We start from the raw sequence: 24,287 nt of genomic DNA, 5'->3' as shown, positions 1-24,287 counted from the left end.
AAAATTATACTGCACTAATCTTAACCGAACATTTATTGTATTTGTCATACTATCAAGACATAGTCTTGACCAATTTGTTTCTTCAATTTTAATATTCAAATCACTTTCCCATTTTTGTCTTGACTTATGGACTCCTTGTTTAATTGCCTGTCTTTGAATCAAATTATACATACAAGATATAAATTTTTTAATATTTCCTTTTTGAATTAAAATTTCTATTTCATTAGATTTCGGCAATAACATTGTTTGACCTAATTTTTCTCTTAAATAAGCCCTTAATTGAAAGTAACAAAATAAAGTGTTATTTGATATTTTATATTTATTCTTTAATTGATCAAATGACATTAATATACCTCCTTCAAAACAATTCCCTATATATCTAATCCCTTTTTGAATCCAATTATATAAAAGTTGATTGTCCATTGTGAAAGGAATAAGTCTATTTTGAATTAAAGATCTCTTTGCTAATAAAGATTTTTTTGTCTCATCATCAACATTTATCTTATTCCATAAGTCAATCAAATGTTTTAATATAGGAGATTCTTTCTTTTCCCGTATCCATTTAGATTCCCATTTGTATATAAAATCTTCTGGTACGTTTTCTCCTATTTTATCTAATTCTATTCTAATCCATGCCGGTTTATCTTTCTCGAAAAAAGATGCAATAAATCTAAGTTGATTTGCTTTATAATAATTCTTAAAATTTGGAAGTTGTAATCCTCCTAGATCAAATTTCCATGTCAATTTTTCCAACGATATTCTTGACATCTTACCTTTCCAGAGGAATTTCCTCACATATTTGTTTAACTCTTGAAAAAACTTCTGGGGTAATTGTATTGGTAATGATTGAAATAAATATTGTAGTCTAGGGAATATATTCATTTTTATAGTATTTACTCTACCTACTAATGTTATTGGTAATGCCATCCATTTTTCAAGATCTTCCTGAATTTTTTTCAAAAGTGGTAAATAATTTAATTTATATAAGTTTTTTATATCATTATCAACTCTTATACCTAAATATTTTATACCATTTGCTGGCCATGTAAATTGAGTTATTAATCGACATTGATTATAATCTCCTTTAGTAAGAGGTAAAATTTCACTTTTATCGCAATTTATTTTATAACCCGATATTTTCCCATATTCTTCTAATCTATAAGATAATTTGCGTAGTGAATGTAATGGATCTGTTAAATAAAGTAGAACATCATCAGCAAATAAGTTAATCTTGTATTCTTCCTGATTAACTCTGAAACCCTTAATATCTGGGTCCATTCTAATTAATTCAGCTAGTGGTTCTATTGCCAACACAAATAAAGCAGGTGATAATGGGCAACCTTGCCTAGTTGATCTTGTTAACTGAAATGATGTTGAAATTTGACCATTTGTCACTACTTTAGCTTTGGGATTAGTATTTAAGGTTTTAATCCATTTTATAAATGATGTTCCTAATCCATATTTTTCCAGTACCTTAAATAAAAAATCCCATTCCAATCTATCAAATGCTTTTTCTGCATCTAAAGCAACTGCCACACTCATTTCCTCCCTCTTTTGTGCTAAATGGATTATACTAAATAACCGAGTTACATTATCTGCCGATTGTCTATTTTTGATAAATCCTGTTTGATCCATATGCACTAATTTTGGTAAGCATTTAGATAATCTATTAGATAAGATTTTTGCTATTATTTTATAATCGGTGTTTAATAAAGAAATAGGTCTATATGATGTTGGTTTTAAAAGGTCTCTATCCTTTTTTGGCAATACTATTAAAATAGCTGTTGAAAAAGATTCTGGAAGTTTATGCGTTCTTTCCGCTTGATATATTAACTCCATAAAAGGAGGAATTAATAAATCTTTAAACTTTTTATAAAATTCAGGTGGAAAACCATCTTCTCCTGGAGATTTATTACTTTGAAGTGATCCCAAAGCTTCTTCAACTTCCTTCAATGTAAAAGGCATACCTAATCCCTTCTGTTCTTCTGTATTTAATTTTGGAAGAGTTATTTGTGATAAAAATTCTTCTATCTTAACGTCATCATTCTTTGATTCTGATTTATACAACTCAGAATAAAAATTCTTAAAAGCCTCATTAATTTCTAGAGGCTTATAAGTAATTTCATTCACTTTTGTTCGAATTGCATTTATTGTTTTAGAAATCTGATCTGTTTTTAACTGCCATGCAAGAACTTTATGTGATCTTTCACCTAGTTCATAATATCTCTGTTTAGTTCTCATAATTGCTTTTTCTGTTCGATATGTCTGGAGTGTATTATATTTTTAACTTCTTATTAATAAGTTGTCTTCGTTTTTCTTCTGTCATATTTCTTTGAGATTCTTTTTCTAATTTTATAATCTCTTTTTCCAATTGATCTATTTCTATCATACATTCCTTCTTAATTTTAGAAGTATAACTTATTATCTGGCCTCTCAAATATGCTTTCATTGCTTCCCACAATATAAATTTATCATCAACTGAATGTAAATTTGTATCTAAAAAGAACTGAATCTGCTTTTCCATAAAATCACAAAAATCTTGACGTCACGTGATGACGTAGGATCGAGACGCTGGAACCCAGCCCTCCAGTAAAAAAGTTAATAAATTAATGTTTAAGTGAAGAAAAGTTAATTAATACTTTTTTAAGGTTACTTATAAATTACTCTGGATTGTTTTAAGCTATGCCTCATAAACAGAGGACGAAGAAAATTACTACCGCGAAGACTGCTCAAGTTGGAACAGAATCAAGGCCTACTTCTACTGAAGAACCGCGGACTCAGGTACAACACACCACCGGTGAAACAGAAAAGGAGACCGCGGCAGCATCGGCCATTTCTAAAGGGGAAGATCAACGAGAACTGCGCAAGCGTAAAGGAACGAGCATGCGCAAAAGAGAGCAACTAGAACTACAAAACCCAGCAATGACTGAAACCGGCAGTGAAAGTGAGTCTGAGAGAGAGCCAGACTCTCTGGAAAAATCAGCCGAAGATGGAGAAGAAGATGAAAGTTCCTCTGAAAATACAAAAAAGACTTTGAGGCAAATAATGCATAAATTAGAAAAATTAAATGCATTAAAAGTAATTAAAAGTAACCAAAAAGTAATTAAAGAAAAAATAACAAATATGGAGGCTATGTTTGATAAAATGACAAAGAAACAGGAAAAAATGGAAAAGAAAATTACAGATTTGGACGTCAAAATGGAAGAAATGGATGGAAGAATGAAGAAGATGGAAGATGATAATGATGCCTGGACATCAGAAAGAAAACAACTCGTGGGAAAAATTGATAAGCTTGAAAATTTTAGTAGACGCAACAATATTAAAATTGTTGGACTTAAAGAAGGTACCGAAGGAGAAGACCCAATAAATTTTTTTCAAAAATGGATTCCTGAAAAATTGGAAATGGGAGAAGAAACTTTAATTGAGATTGAAAGGGTGCACAGAGCCTTAAGACCAAGATCTCAAGATGATCAAAATCCACGATCAATTTTGATAAGATGAGGGGTGGAGTTTCAAGACGGCGACGTAAGCATCTGCCTTTTAGGCGCTCTTTACTTTTTCAACTATAATCACCCTTTAATCAAATCTTTTTGAACCTAATCATATGAGTTGATACCTTTGATTAACTCTTTTTTTCTAAAACAATATTTGATTTAATCTTGTCAAACATAAAATGGCTACAAGTAAGAAATTGTCTAAGGATCCTCTATCCATCGACGCTATTTCTCATTTTCTGGATGCTAAATTTGCAACTCTGGAAAGCAGGCTAGAAAGTAAATTGGAAAGTAAACTGGCAAGTTTGGAAAATAAGCTTACCACGAAAATATCTGAACTCGAAGGATTTGTTAGATCGCTTGATACTAAGCTTCAATCGCAGGCATCAGAAATTCAGCGGCATGAAGATAAGATCATGACTCTTGAAAAATTAATTTGCGAAAAAGTACGTACAATTGAAGCGCTGGAGAAGAAGGTACACTTGACTGTTAAAACATTAGATCAGTATAAGTTTAAAATTACTGATCTTGAAAATCGATTTCGCAGACAGAATTTGCGAATTATCGGGTTCCCTGAAAAAGTTGAGTCCGGTGATTTAACTGAATTTTTCTCCAAATTATTGTGGGAAATTTTCGGTGCTGAAGGTTTGCACAATAAACCTGTTATCGACCGTGCTCACAGAGTTGCGAGGTTTTCAGCTGCGAGTGGCAAACCACGAGCTGTGATTGTTCGCCTTCATTATCTCCGGGAGAAAGAGCTTTTAATTCGATTAGCTCGTAAAAAAGGTATGATTTCTCACAACAGCAACACATTTCGTATTGTTGAGGATTATTCATTCGAAGTAATGAGAGCGAGAATCGCTTTTAAACCAGTGATGGCAGAGATTCATTCGATTGGACATAAACAAGCTTTAAAGTTTCCAGCGAATCTTAGAATTACGTTGAACGACAACAGTCAGCAATTTTTTAATACTCCGGAAGAAGCGAAGAAATTCGTTGAAGAATATCGATCTTCTAGTGCAAGTTGAACTATGTGTTATGCTGAAAATTTTTTGGAGAGAAGATGCCATTTCATTTTAAGTTTTAACCTATGAAGCTGGGTTATAACTTCTTATCCTGATCTACGGGTCTGGTTTCTTTTTTTTTACTATCACCACCGTTTATAGATGCTCTTTTAACTTTTTATAATATCTCTTTTTTTTATTATTCTTTTTTCTGTTTCGGATATACACGTTTATATTTTGTAATAAGGATTTACTTTTTTTTTAAGATGTCGTTTCTTCTTCCCATAAGACTTTACTTTTTGTAAACATTTATCTGTTTGCCTGCACTCGGAAATGGGACAAATATTTTGGATTTTTTTGGTCTTTTTTTTATTATATATTGTAGTGTCTATTAAATCTTTTTTTAATCCTATTTTGATAACTTTTTTTTCTATTAAATTTTTTAAATAGATCGTTGAACTTACATTTATATTTTGTAATATGGATTTTTCAAAATGTCGTTTCTTCTTCCCATAAGCCTTTGCTTTTGAAACATCATTTTTCTTGTATTTGAACATGGAATCATTTTTAAAGGTACATTACATTTTCAAATTTTAATGTTTATACCTTTTTTTTAAATTAACGATCGTTTGTTTTATTATATTATTTTTTTTCATTCTGATTGATATACATTTTCTTTTTGCAACCCTATATTTAAATCTGGGTGCTATATAGTTTTTTTTAATCTTTTCATGGAGCCGCCATCTTGAAATGGGGTTAATATTAGTGTTAGTTTATGCACCTGCCGCTTGGCTTTCTTTCGAGGGGTGGGGGGAGGGGGTAGGGATCTTTTCTCACGCTTTTGCTTTTTATTTTTTTGCTTTTAGTTTATGGGCCAACTTTAAATTATTAATATTGTTGAAGTGTCATGTTCTCCGGTTGCTCCTGTACCATTTTTCCTTCTTCCTGAATTATGGATTATGTGTCTTTTTCAACCTTTTATGGTATACACAATTAATATTAGCATGATGGATAAGTCTATTAATTTTATTTCTTGGAATACTAATGGTTTAAATCATCCGATTAAACGTAAAAAAATATTTAAAGTATTCCATAGACTAAATGCTAATATTATTTTTGTACAGGAGACCCATATTAGGAGGGAGGATAATCAACGTTTTTTTAGGTTCTGGAAGGGTCAACAATTTCATTCAAATTGTACTGCTAAAATTAGGGGTGTGTCTATTTTTATAGACCCCTCAATCTCGTTTATACATCATGAAATTATATCTGATCCACAGGGCAGATTTTTGTTGATTACTGGTTCACTTTTTAACCAAAAAGTGGCTTTAGTTAATATTTACGCTCCAAATTTTGACTGCCCTGAATTTTTTAAACGTTTATTTACTACCCTTCCTAATCTAAATGAATATATGTTGATAATGGGTGGAGATTTCAATTGTGTTGTTTGAATCCTTTGATGGATAGATCTAAACCTATTCGAACTCTTCCGAATAGATCAGCTTTACTTATTAACTCTTTTATGGTCGATTCGGGAATTACTGAAATATGGCGGTTTTTGAACCCTAAAGATAAAGAATTTTCGTTTTTTTCACATGTATATCATAGTTATTCTAGAATTGATTATTTTCTTATTGATCATCGTTTATTAGCAGATGTTATTGACTGTAAATATGATTCTATTGCTATTTCGGATCATGCACCTTTGAAGTTATTTATCAAGATCTTGGACTCTTTCATTAATACTAGATCTTGGAGACTCAACGCTACTTTGCTTCAAGATCCAGAATTTATTACCTTCATAAAACAGCAAATTGACTTATTTTTTTCGACAAACTATACTGAAGAGATTGACAGAGGAATACTTTGGGACTCTTTTAAGGCTTTTATTCGTGGACAAATTATCTCATATTCTGCTGGTAAAAGAAAACAAAGATATTTAGATTTAGCTTTATTGGTGGATAAAATTAAAGAAATTGATAAGATTTATTCCGTTACTCCTACCAAGGAACTTTATAAGAAGAGAGTTGAACTGCAAATGGAACATAGCTTACTGTTATCTTCTTCAATTGAGAATCAATTAATTAGGACCAGGGCTCAATTTTATATCCATAGTGATCGAACTGGTAAATTGTTAGCTAATCAATTAAAAGCTATTTTGACTAAGCGTCAAATTATTAAAATTTGTAAACAAGATGGTAATCTGACTACGGATCATAAAGAAATTAATAATACCTTCCAAGGTTTTTATAAATCTTTATAACAATCAGAATTTGATGGTGATCTGTCTATGATGGATAATTTTTTTAACAATTTGAATATTCCCAAATTGACAGATGAAGATCGAAGTCTATTTGATGCTCCTATTTCTATGGCTGAGGTAGGAGAGGCTATTTCATCGATGAATTCAGGGAAAGCTCCTGGCCCTGATGGTTATATTATAGAATTTTTAAAAACTTTTTCTTCTTTGCTTTCCCCTTGGTTATGTGAAATTTTTAATGATGCATTTATTAAGAAGAGACTACCCCAGTCCTTTTATGAAGCTACTATCTCTTTAATTCTTAAAAAAGATAAAGACCCTACTTTATGTGCATCTTATCGCCCTATATCGTTATTAAATGTAGACTCTAAGATTCTTACAAACATTTTAGCTATTAGGTTAGAAAAGGTACTATCAAAGATTATTTCAGGAGATCAAACTGGTTTTATTAGGAATCGATACTCCTTTTTTAATGTTAGAAAATTAATTAATATAATTTACACTTCCTCACCCACAACCCCAGAATGTGTTATTTCATTAGATGCTGAAAAAGCTTTTGATAGAGTTGAATGGACATACTTATTTAATGCCTTGAAGAATTTTAATTTTAGTTCTAATTTTATATCATGGATTAAATTAATATATTATAAACCTGTTGCTTCTGTTCTTACGAATAATTATAGATCCTCTTTTTTTCAATTATCTCGTGGTACGAGACAAGGTTGTCCCCTAAGTCCTTTATTATTTAATATTGCATTAGAACCTTTAGCTATTGCTATTCGTGAATCCCCTAATATTTCTGGTATTACCCATAATGAGAAATTATACAAGCTATCGCTCTATGCTGATGACTTGTTGTTATATATTTCTGATCCTGATAATTCTATTCCCGCTATTCTATCCTTGTTGGCTCAATTTGGTAGTTTTTCTGGTTACAAATTAAATTTGGATAAGAGTGAACTTTTTCCTTTAAATGCACAAACTTTACTGAATGACAGGATACCATTTAAAATTGTTACTGATAATTTTATTTATTTAGGTATAAAAATTACCAAGAAATATAAAGATTTATTCAGATTGAACCTATGCTTCATCAAATCCAACAACTTACTACTAGATGGTCTCCTTTATCCTTATCATTGGTTGGTCGGATCAATGCTGTTAAAATGATGATTTTACCGAAATTTTTATATTTATTTCAAGCCTTACCAATTTTTATTCCTGAGTCTTTTTTTGATAGAGTTGATTCAAAAATTTCCTCATTTGTGTGGCAAAATAAAAACCCCAGATTAAGTAAAAGACAGTTACAGAAATCTAAAAAAGATGGTGGTTTAGCTTTACCCAATTTTAGATTTTACTATTGGGCGAATAATATTCGGAATTTATTATACTGGAAATTAGATTTAGATTTACCATTGTGCCCACAGTGGGTAAATTTAGAATGCAACGCTACACAAGGATATTCTTTATTTTCTGTTCTTGGCTCTTCTCTCCCTGTTGACTTAACTAAACTTAATAAACAGATATCTAACCCTATTGTCAAACATACATTACGAATTTGGTTTCAATTTCGTAAATTTTTTACTCTAAAAAACTTTGTTCTTGATAGCCCTATCTTACTTAATTTTTTCTTTAAACTCTCTTTAACAGATCAAGCTTTTAGTATATGGAAAAGGAAAGGTATAATATGTTTTCGTGATCTTTTTTCTGAAGGTGGTTTGATGTCTTTTGATCAACTTTCTAACAAATTTAAATTACCTAAATCTAATTTTTTTAGATACTTACAAATTAGAATCATTTTATATAAAGTTTTACCATCCTTCCCTAATTCAACTTTGATAGATTTTTCAGATATGATTTTTACTTTAAATCCCTGTCAGAAGAGATTAGTGGCTCTTATTTATAATATGATTATGAAGATACAACCAGAGATATCAGGTAGAATTAAACAGGAATGGGAAAAAGAACTTCAATACAATATTTCAAAGGAAAAATGGGAAAAAATTTTACAAATGGTTAATTCGTCTTCTATATGTGCTAAACATGCTTTAATACAATTTAAGGTTGTACATAGAGCTCATATGTCTAAAGATAAGCTTGCTCGGTTTTATTCTCATGTTAATCCTCAATGTGACAGATGTCATTTAGATGTGGCTTCATTGACCCACATGTTTTGGTCATGTCCCACTTTACATAATTATTGGAAGGACATATTTGCTACCATTTCCTCAATTTGGAATATTGATTTACAACCTCATTTTATCACTGCAATTTTTGGTATTCCAAATGAAGATGATAGTCGATTTTCTCCTCCAATTAGACGAATGATTGCCTTTGTAACATTAATGGCCAGGAGATCTATATTACAAAATTGGAAAGAAGTAAATCCTCCTACCACATTTCAATGGATTTCTCAAATTATTTCTTGCTTAAGTTTAGAAAAAATTAGAAGTACTATTTTTGATTCATCAATTAAATTTGAAGAAACTTGGGGACCGTTCATTCGACACTTTCACATGAATTAATTTGACTTCTTCCAGACCTTTACTCTTATTATTCTTGTTTTGGTGTGGAGTTCCGGAGTTTTTTGACACTATCATATACTTATAAACTATTATTATTGCCCATGTTAGTTTAGGTTTAGTTTTTTTTTATTATTTCTTTAAATATACATTTTTTCTTATATTTTACATTTTTTTCTTTTTCTTTTGATGATTATTTTTAATCGTTTCATGTATAATCTATATAGATTAGATTGATATTATATGATCATTTTTCACCGATAGTTTAATAAGATATTGTTATCTTGTTACCAACTCAATTTTAAATCTATTGTATTCATAACATATGTAATATTATTATGTTATGTTTTTTTTAAATTAATAAAAAGATTGAAAAAGAAAAAGAAAGAATTTTGATAAGATGTTTAAGATACCAGGATAAAGAAAAGATTTTGAGGGCGGCTGCCCAGGGTGCTAAAAGAAGAAAAGGTCCGTTGATGATAGCAGAGAAACCAGTTCTTTTTTATCCTGATATAAGTTATAACCTTTTGAAGAGAAAGAAAGAATTTAATCCAGCTAAAAATGTTTTATGGGAAAAAGGTTATAAGTTTTTAATGCATCACCCAGCAACATTGATAATTTTTTTGGAGGAGGGAAAAAGATTTTTTTCTGATTATCAAGATGCGGAGGTGTTCACACAAAAACTTCCATCTCTTTGCTAATTAAACGTAGAGATTTCTAAATGTAATGGTTAAAGACGAAGACAGAGAAAGCAAATGGAACTGATGGACATTTAAGGATGATATAAGGGAGAAAAGTAAAATTTTAGAAATATTAATTGAGAATAGTATGTTTTTTTTATATATATACTTTTTAAGTTGTGGGGGGGCTGGGGAGCTTTGAATCGGTTACTACGGGATTCACGTGTGTAATCATGGCGATTGCCATGACCCGTACAATAGAGGGGGGTAATGTTGTGTTTTTTTTCTTTCACAACATTAGTAGGTGGGTATTTTGTTTTTTTCTTTATTTTCTATTTTTCTTCTATTCTTTTGCCTGGATGATTGGTGGGGACACACATAGCAACATGGAGACTTCTAAAAAGATTTCCCAGGATACAATGAAAGTTGAAAGATTAGGTATTATTATAGATTGGAGTAACATAAATAAAAATAATGACTAATTTATTGAATTTTTTAAGTTTTAATGTTAATGGGCTTAATGGACCAATAAAAAGAAAAAGAATTTTAACATATATTAAACATATACATCTTTTGGAAGAGGACAGCGAGGCTTGAGAGGAAGTGCGGCGGCGGCCATTTTCAAATTGTCCAATTGCTTCTCAGATCGGAGTTCTGAGAGGCGGGACTGTGCAGGCGCGTGAAGGAGGCCCGGAAAGGAGGGAAGATATATAAAGAACGCCGCCTTAAGAAGCGGGCAGCGGAGTGAGCTGGGCGCAGAGTGTAGGGCTTGGGCTCAGAGGGCTTAGGCGGAAGAGGGCACAGTAGGCTTATCTTTTAGTTCTTGTATTTTCAGTTATTTGGGAGGCATGAGTGTGAGGACAGCTTGTTGTTCTCGGTGTCGGATGTGGGAGATCCTGGAGTCTCCGAGCCTCCCGGACGTCCACATCTGCGCCAGGTGCGCCGAACTGCAGCTCCTGAGGGACCGAGTTAGGGAACTGGAGCTGCAGCTCGATGACCTTCGCCTGGTCAGGGAGAGTGAGGAGGTGATAGAGAGGAGTTACAGGCAGGTGGTCACTCCGGGACCACGGGAGGCAGATAGGTGGGTTACAGTCAGGAAGGAGAAGAGGCAGGTACTAGAGAGTACCCCAGTGGCTGTACCCCTTGACAATAAGTACTCATGTTTGAGTACTGTTGGGGGGGACAGGCTACCTGGTGGGAGTGACAGTGGCCAAGCCTCCGGCACAAAGGACGGCCCTGTAGCTCAGAAGGGTAGGGTTAGAAGAAAGAGGTCCATAGTAATAGGGGACTCAATAGTCAGGGGCTCAGACAGGCGTTTCTGTGGAGGTGACCGGGGGTCCCGGATGGTAATTTGCCTCCCTGGTGCCAGGGTTCGGGACGTTTCTGATCGCGTCCAAGATATCCTGAAGTGGGAGGGTGAAGAGCCAGAGGTCGTGGTACATGTAGGTACCAATGACATAGGAAGGAAAGGAGAAGAGGTCCTGAAACAAGAGTATAGGGAGTTAGGAAGGCAGTTAAGAAGAAGGACCGCAAAGGTAGTAATCTCGGGATTACTGCCTGTGCCACGCGACAGTGAGAGTAGGAATAGAATTAGGTGGAGGATGAATGCGTGGCTGTGGGATTGGAGCAGGGGGCAGGGATTCATGGATCATTGGGACCTCTTCTGGGGCAGGAGTGACCTGTTCAAGAAGGACGGGTTACACTTGAATCATGGGGGGACCAATATCCTAGCGGGGAGGTTTGCAAGGGCTACAGGGCGGACTTTAAACTAGTAAGATGGGGGGGCGGGAGACTACTTGAGGAGACTATGGGAGAGGAGGTTAGTTCACCAGTGGAGCAAGTAAATAGACAGTGTGTGAGGGAGGAAAGGCAGGTGATGGAGAAGGAATGCGCTCAGCCCGAAGATGTAGGGGAGAAGAAAGAAAAGGATAATAAATTTGAATGCATTGTTAGGGATGGAAAGAGAGGAGGAGATGGAGAGTATCTTAAATGTATCTATTTTAATGCTAGGAGCATTGTAAGAAAGGTGGATGAGCTTAAAGCGTGGATTGATACCTGGAATTATGATGTTGTAGCTATTAGTGAAACATGGTTGCAGGAAGGGTGTGATTGGCAACTAAATATTCCTGGATTTAGTTGCTTCAGGTGTGATAGAGTAGGAGGGGCCAGAGGAGGAGGTGTTGCATTGCTTGTCCGAGAAAATCTTATGGCGGTGCTTTGGAAGGATAGATTAGAGAGCTCCTCTAGGGAGGCCATGTGGGTGGAATTGAAGAATGGGAAAGGTGCAGTAACACTGATAGGAGTGTATTATAGGCCACCTAATGGGGCGCGTGAGTTGGAAGAGCAAATGTGTAAGGAGATAGCAGATATTTGTAGTAAACACAAGGTGGTGATTGTGGGAGATTTTAATTTTCCACACGTAGACTGGGAAGCTCATTCTGTAAAAGGGCTGGATGGTTTAGAGTTTGTGAAATGTGTGAAGGATAGTTTTTTGCAACAATACATAGAAGTACCGACTAGAGATGGGGCAGTGTTGGATCTCCTGTTAGGGAATGCGATAGGTCAGCTGACAGATGTATGTGTTGGGGAGCACTTCGGGTCCAGTGATCACAATAGCATTAGCTTCAATATAATTATGGAGAAGGACAGGACTGGACCTAGAGTTGAGATTTTTGATTGGAGAAAGGCTAACTTTGAGGGGATGCGAAGGGATTTAGAGAGAGTGGATTGGGTCAAGTTGTTTTATGGGAAGGATGTAATAGAGAAATGGAGGTCATTTCAGGGTGAAATTATGAAGGTACAGAATCTTTATGTTCCTGTTAGGGTGAAAGGAAAGGTTAAAGGTTTGAGAACACCATGGTTTTCAAGGGATATTAGAAATTTGGTTCAGAAAAACAGGATGTCTACAATAGATACAGGCAGCATGGAGTAAAGGAATTGCTCGAGGAATATAAAGAATGTAAAAGGAATCTTAAGAAAGAGATTAGAAAAGCTAAAAGAAGATACGAGGTTGGTTTGGCGAATAAGGTGAAAGTAAATCCGAAAGGTTTCTACAGTTATATTAAAAGCAAGAGGATAGTGAGGGATAAAATTGGCCCCTTAGAGAATCAGAGTGGTCAGCTATGTGTGGAACCGAAGGAGACAGGAGAGATTTTGAATGATTTCTTCTCTTCGGTATTCACTAAGGAGAAGGATATTGAATTGTCTAAGGTGTGGGAAACAAGTAAGGAAGTTATGGAACCTATGACAATTAAAGAGGTGGAGGTACTGGTGCTTTTAAGAAAGTTAAAAGTGGATAAATCTCCGGGTCCTGACAGGATATTCCCCAGGACCTTGAGGGAAGTTTGTGTAGAAATAGCAGGAGCTCTGACTGAGATCTTTAATATGTCATTAGAAACGGGGATTGTGCCGGAGGATTGGCGTATTGCTCATGTGGTTCCATTGTTTAAAAAGGGTTCTAGAAGGAAGCCGAGCAATTATAAACCTGTCAGTTTGACATCAGTGGTGGGTAAATTAATGGAAAGTATTGTTAGAGATAGTATTTATAATTATCTGGATAGACAGGATCTGATTAGAAGTAGCCAGCATGGATTTGTGCGTGGAAGGTCATGTTTGACAAACCTTATTGAATTTTTTGAAGAAGTTACGAGGAATGTTGACGAGGGTAAGGCAGTGGATGTCTATATGGACTTCAGCAAAGCCTTTGACAAAGTTCCACATGGAAGGTTAGTTAAGAAGGTTCAGTCGTTAGGTATTAATGCTGGAGTAATAAAATGGATTCAACAGTGGCTAGGTGGGAGATGCCAGAGAGTAGTGGTGGATAATTGTTTATCAGGATGGAGGCCGGTGACTAGCGGGGTGCCTCAGGGATCTGTTTTGGGCCCAATGTTGTTTGTAATATACATAAATGATCTGGATGATGGGGTGGTAAATTGGATTAGTAAGTATGCCGATGATACTAAGGTAGGAGGTGTTGTGGATAATGAGGTGGATTTTCAAAGCTTGCAGGGAGATTTATGCCAGTTAGAAGAATGGGCTGAACGTTGGCAGATGGAGTTTAATGCTGAGAAGTGTGAGGTTCTACATTTTGGCAGGAATAATCCAAATAGAACATACAGAGTAAATGGTAGGGCATTGAGGAATGCAGAGGAACAGAGAGATCTAGGAATAACTGTGCATAGTTCCCTGAAAGTGGAGTCTCATGTAGATAGGGTGGTGAAGAGGGCTTTTGGAACGCTGGCCTTTATAAATCAAAGCATTGAGTACAGAAGTTGGGATGTAATGCTAAAGTTGTACAAGGCATTGGTAAGGCCAAATTTGGAATATTGTGTGCAGTTCTGGTCACCGAATTATAGGAAAGATATCAATAAATTAGAGAGAGTGCAGAGACGATTTACTAGGATGTTACCTGGGTTTCAGCAATTAAGTTACAGAGAAAGGTTGAACAAGTTAGGTCTCTATTCATTGGAGCGTAGAAGGTTGAGGGGGGATTTGATCGAGGTATTTAAAATTTTGAGAGGGATAGATAGAGTTGACGTGAACAGGCTGTTTCCATTGAGAGTAGGGGAGATTCAAACTAGAGGACATGATTTGAGAGTTAGGGGGCAGAAGTTTAAGGGAAACACGAGGGGGTATTTCTTTACTCAAAGAGTGATAGCTGTGTGGAATGAGCTTCCTGTAGAAGTAGTAGAGGCCAGTTCAGTTGTGTCATTTAAGGTAAAATTGGATAGGTATATGGACAGGAAAGGAGTGGAGGGTTATGGGCTGAGTGCGGGTAGGTGGGACTAGGTGAGATTAAGGGTTCGGCACGGACTAGGAGGGCCAAGATGGCCTGTTTCCGTGCTGTGATTGTTATATGGTTATATTTTTGAAATTGGAATTGCTTTATTATTGTTATATGTACTGAGATACATTGAAAAGCTGAGTCCTGTATGCCCTCCCACAGATTGTTAAAAACTTCAGTATATCATGGTAGTACAAGAGAAAAAAAATAATAGAAAGCAGAATACAGTGTCACAGTTAAAGTTGTTTATACAAGAGCTCTTCATTGATAGCCATTAGTACAGAACAGGCTGCAGTGCAGAGATCCACTAATAGTTACCCAATAGCTTCTGGTGAAGATGGCAGCCATTGGGTACAATCAGACTCTTCCAGACTCAGAGTGGAGGAAAGGTCTTCCCAAGAGACCCTTGTACTATTAACCACAGCACATTTATATTCTTCCTCCCACCTCATCTGACTTTTGAAATTTATCCCCATTTTCACCTCAATTTTTGGAATTTTCCACACTATCTTCCCAATTTGGACACAGTCCCACGCAGCTGAGGCTGCTGTGGATGGATCACTTGAAAATTAATATTAACTGGTGCAATATTAACTATCATTAATACTGCACCTGCCTGCTCAGCCAGCAGCATTGTCTGTGTAATGTGCTGCTTAAATTCTAACACTTATTGGAAGGAGACACAGAAACAATTTCTTACAGCAAGAGACCACCTCAGCTTAGGGAATATGCTACAAATAATGCTCCAAAACACAAGAGTAAAACAACAGAACGATTTAAAAATAAGAAAATTTTTGTTTTGGAATGGCCAAGTCGGAGTCAAGTCAAGTCAAGTCAACTTATATTGTCATTTTGACCATAACTGCTGGTACAGTGCATAGTAAAAATGAGACGACGCTTTTCAGGACCGTGGTTCACATGACACAGTACAAAAAACTAGACTGAACTACATAATAAAAAAAACAGAAAGCTATACTACAGACCTACACTGGACTGCATAAAGTGCACAAAAACAGTGCAGACATTACAATAAATAATAAACAGGACAGTAGGGCAAGGTGTCAGTCCAGACCTTAATCCAATTAACATGCTGTAGCATTACCTGAAAAGGTCTGTTCATCCAAGGCATTTCAAAAATATTGATGAACTGAAACAGGTTTGTATGGAGGAATTGTTTAAGATTCCTCCTTGCCAATGTGCAACTCTGATCAGCAGCTACAGGATAAGTTTGGTGGAGATTACTGCTGCTAAAGGAGGTTCAACCAGTTATTAAGTACAAGTTTCACATCTCCAGCTGGACTGTGAATGATTAAGCAATGTGTTCAATAAAGACATGGAAAGTACAATTGTTTGTGTTATTAGTTCAGGCACATCTATTACTGTGACTTAAATGAAGATCAGACACATTTTATGAGTAATTAATGCACAAAAGTTTCAACTTGTTCATGGATAAAAATAGGTCTGGTCTTCGGGTTGAAGTTCTAAACTGGAAAATGGCCAAATTTGAAGAAATGAGAAAGGATCTAAAAAGCGTAGATTGGGACAGGTTGTTCTCTGGCAAGGATGTGACTGGTAAGTGGGAGGCCTTCAAAGGAGAAATTTTACGAGTGCAGAGTTTGTATGTTCCTGTCAGGGTTAAAGGCAAAATGAATAAGAATAAAGAACCTTGGTTCTCGAGGGATATTGGAACTCTGATAAAGAAGAAGAGAGATATGTATAACGTATAGGCAACAGGGAGGAAATAAGATGCTTGAGGAGTATAAAAAGAGTAAGAAAATACTCAAGGAAGAAATCAGGAGGGCTAAAAGAAGACATGAGGTTGCTTTGGCAGCCAGAGTGAAGGATAATCCTAAAAGCTTCTACAGGTATGTTAACAGCAATAGGATAGTAAGGGATAAAATTGGTCCTCTTGAAGATCAGAGTGGTATGGAACCAAAAGAAATGGGAGAGATACTAAATGAGTTTTTTTACATCTGTATTTACCAAGGAAACTGGAATGGAGTCTATGGATACAAGGCAAACAAGTAGGGAGGTCATGGAACTTAAACAGATTAAAGAGGAGGAGGTGCTTGCTGTCTTGAAGCAAATCAGAGTAGATAAATCCCCAGGACCTGACAGGGTATCCCCTCGGACCTTGAAGGAGACTAGTGTTGAAATTGCAGGGCCCTAGCAAAAATATTTAAAATGTCAATATCCACGGGTCAGGTGCAGGATGATTGGAGGATAGCTCATGTAGTCCCATTGTTTAAAAAAGACTCAATAAGTAAGCCAGGAAATTATAGGCCAGTAAGTTCGACATCTGTAGTAGGTAAATTATTGGAAGGAATACTAAGAGATAGGATCTACAAGTATCTGGATAGACAGGGACTTATTAAAAAAAGTCAGCATGGCTTTGTGCTTGGTAAATCATGTTTAACCAATCTATTAAGAGTTTTTCAAGGAAGTTACCAGGAAAGTGGATGAAGGGAATGCAGTGGATGTTGTATACATGGACTTCAGTAAGGCCTTTGACAAGGTCCTGCATGGGAGGTTAGTTAGGAAGATTCAGTCGCTAGGTATACGTAGAGAGGTAGTAAATTGGATTAGACATTGGCTCAATAGAAAAAGCCAGAGAGTGGTAGTGGAGGATTGCTACTCTGAGTGGAGGCCTGTGACTAGTGGTGTGCCACAGGGATCAGTGCTGGGTCCATTGTTATTTGTCATCTATATCAACAATCTGGATGATAATGTGGCAAATTGGATCAGCAAATTTGCTGTTGATACAAAGACTGGAGGTGTAGTGGACAGTGGGGAAGGTTTTCAAAGCTTGCAAAGGGATTTGGACCAGTTGGAGGAATGGGCTGAAAAATGGCAGATGGAGTTTAATGTGGACAAGTGTGAGGTATTGTACTTTGGAAGGTCAAACCAAGGTAGAAGATACAAGGTAAATGATAGGACACAGAGGAGTGCATTAGAGCAGAGGGATCTGGGAGTACAGATACATAATTCCCTAAAAGCGGCATCACAGGTGGATAGGGTCGTAAAGAGAGCTTTTGGTACACTGGCCTTTATAAATCAAAGTTTGAATATAAGAGTTGGAATGTAATGGTGAGGTTGTAAAAGACATTGGTGAGACTGAATTTGGTGTACTGTGTGCAGTTTTGGTCACCTAATTACAGGAAGGATATTAATAAGGTTGTAAGAGTGCAGAGGTGGTTTACAAGGATGTTGCTGGGACTTGGGAAATTGAGTTACAGAGAAGGTTAAATAGGTTAGGACTTTATTCCCTGGAGCGTAGGAGAATGAGGGGTGATTTGATAGAGGTGTATAAAATTACGATGGGTATAGATAGAGAGAATGCAAGCAGGCTTTTTCCACTGAGGCTAGGGGAGAAAAAAAACAGAAGTCATAGGTTAAGGGTGAAGGGGGGAAAATTTAAAGGGAACATTGGGGGAGCTTCTTCACGCAGAGAGTGGTGGGAGTGTGGAATGAGCTGCCAGCTGAAGTGGTGAATGCGGGCTCACTTTTGACATTTAAGAAAAACTTGGACAGGAATACGGATGAGAGGGGTTTGGAGGGACCCAGGTGCAGGTCAGTGGAACTAGGCAGAAAAATGGTTTGGCTCGCCAAGAATGGCCAAAGGGCCTGTTTCTGCACTGTAATGTTCTACGGTTCTAAAACCAGATCATTGCAAAGGGTTCACAAACTTTTTTGAAACTGTAGATGATGGCAGAGTAGTGGATGTGCTGTATCTGGATTTCAGTAAGGTATTTGACAAAGTTCACCATAGCAGGCTCATTTAGAAAGTCAGGGGACATGGGATACATGGATTCAATATTGGCTTGCCCACAGAAGGCAGAGTATAGTAGTAAATGGAGCTTATTCTGTGTGAGGTCAGTGACCAATGGTATATCATAAGAATCTGCTCTGGGACCTCTGCCTTTTGTGATTTTTATGAATGATTTAGTTGAGGAAGTGTAAAGGTGAGTTATTAAGTATATAGATGATACAAAGACTGGTGGTGTTGTGGATAGTTTAGAAGGTTGTGGTATCTTACAACAGGACAGTGATAGAATGCTGGGCTGAGAAATAGCAGATGGAGTTCATGGATGGAGTCACATGCTTCATCTGGAAGTGCATCAACAACGTTCTCTCCAGAAGTTGGTCAGGGTCTTCCCGAATTAGAAACCCTGGATCAATAATTCTGTGCGAGCAGCACTTACCACACAACACAGAACTTACACTGCCATCAATCAGGAGCTCAAGAAAAGCAACTACGATCTGCGCAAAGCAATCAAGGCTGTGAGACAATACTGGGACAAGACTGAGTCAAGATTCACAACGAATAGCACACGTGACTTGTGGCAAGGGTTGCATACCATCACAGACTTCAAAGCCAAACATAATGGTGCCGCCAACATCATGGCCTCTCTCCCAGATAAGCTCAACCATTCTTAAGCTCAGTTCAATGTCGCTAACTCTTAAGCCTCCGAAGAAAGCCACCACTACAACCTGGTCATCTGAGGCACGATGTTTCCAAGTGGACAATCACAAGGCTGCGGGACCCAACAGCATCCCAGGACAAGTACTCAGGATGTGTGCAGCACAAATAGCAGGTGTGTTTATGGACATTTTTAATCACTCCCTCTCCCAGTGTAGAGTGCCCTCCTGCTTGAAATTATCCATCATTGTCCCAGTACCAAAAAAGACCAAGGTAACGTGCCTGAATGACTGGTGTCCTGTCGCACTCACCTCAATAATAAGCTGGTCAAGGCCTACATATGCAGCATGCTACCACCTAAACTGGACCCCCTTACAATTTGTCTACTGACACAATCGATCAACAGATGACACAATAGCCACTGCTCAACATACCTAGACTATAGTTCAGCATTCAACACCATAATTCCATCCAGGCTTGGCAGAAAGCTCAGAAACCTCGGTGTTGACCCTGCCTTGTGCAGCTGGATCCTGGACTTACTGTCACATCGCCGGCAGGTGGTAAGAGTGGGCTCCCTCATCTCCACCCCTCTCTCAACACAGGAGCCCCTCAGAGTTGTGTACTAAGTCCCCTTCTTTACTTCCTGTATACCCATGACTGAGTCGCCACCCACAGCTCTCATCTGCTAATTAAGTTTGCTGACAACACTACATTGATTAGCCTATAGGGAAGAAGTCATCTCTCTGATACAGTGGTGTCAAGAAATCAACCTCTCCCTCAGTGTCACAAAAACAAAGGAGCTGGTTGTGGATTACAGAAGGAATGGAGACAGGCTAACCCCTACTGACATCAATCAATGGTTGAGAGGGTAAGCAGCTTTAAGTTCCTCGGCATCCACATCACCAAGGACCTCACGTGATCTGTACACATCAGCTGTGTAGTGAAAAAGGCACAACAGCACCTCTTTCACCTTAGATGGCTGAGGAAGTTTGGTATGGGCCCTCTAATCCTAAGAACTTTCTGCAGGGGCACAATTGAGAGCATCCTGACTGACTGCATCACTGCCTGGTATGAGAACTGTATCTCACTTAATCGCAGGACTCTGCAGAGAGTGGTGCGGACAGCCCATCGCACCTGTGGTTGTGAAATTCCCATGATGCAGGTCATTTACAAGGACAGGCGTGTAAAAAGGCCCTGTAGTATCATTGAGGACCCAAGTCAACCCAACCACAATCTATTCCAGCTGCTACCATCTGGGAAACGGTACCACAGCATAAAAGCCAGGATCAATAGGCTCCCAAAAAGCATCTTCCACCAGGCCATCAGACTGATTAATTCACGTTGATATGAGTGTATTCCATATTACATTGACTGTTCTATTTCTTTTAAATCACTATGATTGCACATTTAGACTGAGATGTAAGGGAAAGATTTTTATTCCTCACGTATGTGAAGGATGTAAGAAATAAAGTCAATTCAATCCAGAAAAAGAGAGAAGTGATTCACTTTAGAAGGTTGAATTCAAAGGCAGAATAAAGGATTAACAGCAGGATTCTTAACAGTATGGAGGAACAGAGTGATTTTGGGGTCCATATCCATTGAACCCTCAAAGTTGCAGTGCCAGTGATAGGGTGGTTAATGCGGCCCTTATTAGTTGAGTGACTGAGTTCAAGAACCACAAGGTAATGTTGCCGCTGTATAAGATTCTGGTTAGGCCACACTTGGAATAGTGTGTTCAGTTTGGTTGCCTCATTATAGAAATGTTGCGAATGCTTTAGAGAGAATGCAGAAATTTACCAGGATGATGCCTGGCTTAGAAAGTATGTCTTATGAGGGAAGTCTGCACAATCTAGAGTTTTTCTCTTTGGAGAGGAGGGTGAGAGGTGACTTCATAGAGGTGTACAGTGATAAGAAGCAAATATCAAATGGACAGCCAGAAACTCCCCCCCCCCCCCCCCCAAAGACAGGAATGGTTAATACAAAGGGGAATAACATTAAGGTTTTGGGAGGAAAGTATGAGTGGATGTGTCAGAGGTAGTTTTTTTTACTTACAGAGCGTGATACGTGCATGGGATGTGTTGCCAGATATGGTGTTAGAGGTAAATACATTAAGGGGCATTTAAGAAATTCTTAGATAGGGCCATGGATGAATGAAAAATAGAGGGCAATATGAGAGAGAAGGGTTAGGTTGATCTTGGTGAACGTTAAAGTGGCAGCACAACGGTGTGAGCTGAAGAGCCTGTTCTGTACTGTTCTGTGCTCCAAATCAATTAGGTTATGTTTTCCAGTAACTTTCAACTATCACAGTATGCCATAAAGGTATCTCCCAAAATAACCAACTCACCAGTTTACTGATCTCATCTTGTCTGTCTGGTGCAGATCTAGCAGTGGCTCTAATCATAGTCGAGGTTTGATTGTCTGTCAGCTTTTTTATACATCTCTGTCCAGCTACAATATTACACACCTGTGATAAAACCAATTATGACTGCCATTAAAATTATTTTACAGCAATCAGAAAATTGTAGAAATAAAAGATAGGAAATGTTGGAAAACAGTACACAGGTGAGATAGCATTTGTAGAAACAAGTTAACATTGTTCTTCATCAGTGTCTATTTTAGTGTGAATGGAAATAAATATCTACTACTAATAGAAATTAATGTTGCATGTTAAAATGGCAAATCTTTGATATATTGAATAGTTTAAAAACAAACAAATATTGTCACTGTTTGCTTAATTTTACTCCATCCTTCTAATGTTGAACGTAACATCCTGTATCAAAATGAATGGACACTCAATTTACTTTCAATTCAATTTGCAATCTAAGTGGTGCTGTCAGAGGGATAGATCAGTTGAGACAGTTCTGCCTGTAAGGTCTCCAATTTCATCTGTGAACCAGCTTCCAGTAATATTGTAAAAGTACATATTACTGGGATGTTAACTAAAGCAGCGCCAAATGTGACAAAGAAAACTAAGATGGAGATAGAAGGTTTAAGGGCAAGCTGAAATACTACTTGCAAAGACAGTGCAAATTTTAGATAAGCAAAATTTGTAATTATCGCACATATTACACTTAATTTATAAACTACCACATTCAATTTTATTATAAAGGTTGACTTAAAGCTGTGTATGAAATGACTAACTTACCTCAAGGGGAAGATAAGTGTGTTTTTGTTCCTGTCCAACTTGTAGACACGGTAAATGAGGATAGCGTAGATTTAGTTTGTGCTTATCCTTGAAATATTGTGCTACTGTGCATTCAACAGTCTGCCCGTTCTCCTGTTGAAGAGGGAATCTACAGCAATTCAAAAAAAAAAGGACAAAATAAGACTTACCAATACCACAATCCTAATTTTAAAAATTTAAATATACTTCAGGAAACAAGATATTTAACAAATAAACAACATTCCTATTTAAAGTGACCTTTAATTAGAAAAGGTTACAAGAATAATGTGCCAGAAAGTTCTCAAATGTCAAAACATCATTGTTCTGTTACCACGACTAGGAATTAGTTATGATCAGCTTTAGTTTTACACTGTATTGGAAATGAGACCAATCACAGTCCTACAACTGCTTGAATCCACAATTTCTGGAGATTCATACATAAAAAATTCACTGTACTTACAGTCAAATGGTTAATTTCACTTAAACGTACCCATATTGGCTAATTCAATCCCAAGAATGACACGTTTGAAGATTGAAAATAACATTCAATTCAACACTTCATTTAAGGTTAAGTGTCTTACGTTTGATGACTTGCAGGCCTTCTAGTAACATTGCATACTCGATACTTTCTCTTCATTTGTCCACAATGAGTTATTTCCACCTTAAGTCCTAAACAGAATTAAATCAAGAGTTTTTCAGATGGTAGACTAAATACTCATATAGCGCCCAGAGATATTAAGTACCATACAAGAGTGCATTCAGTTTATTGCACTAATGCCAGCTTCTTGGCATTGGTATTTAACAATTAGAATTCTGCACTCTCTCCCTGTAGGGCTGAAGTGTTATTCAAATTTCCTTTTTAAAGTTCCAACTGAAAGTGTTTTGACAATATTCAAGCAAAGCAGATCATAACTCACCATCTATAAAACAGCATTTCTGTCATCTCAGTGAATCTACAACTTTAGTCAGTGCAAAATGCTGATATTTACCCCCATCAAAACTGGATATTGTTTTGAAGAATCCCATCAAGTATTCCCTTCAATCCTTTCTCCTCCAAGGACAACCATCTCAGCTTCTCCATCCTTTCCCTAAAACTCCCTCGTTCTCTGTACTCTGCTCAGTCTTTAACAATTCATGAAGTTGGCACCAAGAATACAAGATTCAAGCTGTAATCCAATCAGCATTTCAAAGTTTAGCTGTAATTTCTCTATGCATTCATTAATATAGCCATGTTGTTGTGAAACTGTCTTCCCAATTCATAATCACTCCCAGGACTCTATTCCTTGTTTCCCTTTAAAATATATGTTGTCCCACTCCCTGACCCTACCAAAACACAACTATTTGGTAAATAGCGTTGGTCTCACCTGACCACTTCACAAACCACCTGAAGTCTATTGCTTTCTTATGAATACTGTTTATAGATGCTATGTGCCAGTGAAGCTGCTGCCAATAATTTTTTTTACTGATATGGCAATCTGACACCTCCCTCTCCCTTATTAGGGAGAGAACCTGTGGGTTGCTGAATGCTGTATGAATTGCAATAGTCTTTGGGGTAACTGCAAGGTCTCTGTCTTTGCTATTGCTTAGCTCACGCTTGTGCTTGGTAGCAGGTGCGCTTTTTGTTTTGCTGATGAGGGGAGGGGGGAGTTGGGGGGACTTCAGGGTTCTCACGTTTAACTGTCATTCATTCTTTGGGGCATTTCTATGTTTTCATGGATGTTTTGCAAAGAAAAAGCATTTCAGGACATATATTATATACATTTCTCTGACATTAAATTGAACCTTTGACTTGACTTGCAATTTGTCGCACTGCTTACTACATTTCAGAACTTGTGCCATCTGTAAACTTTGAAATGATGCAATTTCCCCAAAGTTGGCTAAATGTAACAGGATGGGTGCTAAAATATACACCATTATATACTTTCCTCCAGTTTGAAAAAACAACCAGTGATTCACTATTT

The 24,287-nt window shown here is 36.9% G+C and overlaps 1 protein-coding gene across 2 annotated transcripts in view; it reads right to left on the bottom strand.

The window, feature by feature from the left end:
• The window catches only part of LOC132397297 (protein argonaute-2), a 110,850-nt gene that overhangs the window by 45,637 nt on the left and 40,926 nt on the right, over positions 1-24,287 (bottom strand). For both annotated transcript variants that reach the window (XM_059975889.1, XM_059975898.1), the window contains exons 7-9: positions 22,908-22,995; positions 22,309-22,456; positions 21,508-21,627 (exon numbers count right to left, since the gene is read on the bottom strand). In XM_059975889.1, the coding sequence (XP_059831872.1) occupies positions 21,508-21,627; positions 22,309-22,456; positions 22,908-22,995 (356 nt within the window). The remainder of the gene's footprint in view (positions 1-21,507; positions 21,628-22,308; positions 22,457-22,907; positions 22,996-24,287) is intronic.

This window comes from Hypanus sabinus, chromosome 1 (genome assembly GCF_030144855.1).
Source record: "Hypanus sabinus isolate sHypSab1 chromosome 1, sHypSab1.hap1, whole genome shotgun sequence".
Classification (NCBI taxonomy): domain Eukaryota; kingdom Metazoa; phylum Chordata; class Chondrichthyes; order Myliobatiformes; family Dasyatidae; genus Hypanus; species Hypanus sabinus.
Note: the sequence above shows the minus strand (reverse complement) of the source record. Positions and strands in the feature narration are given on the sequence as shown.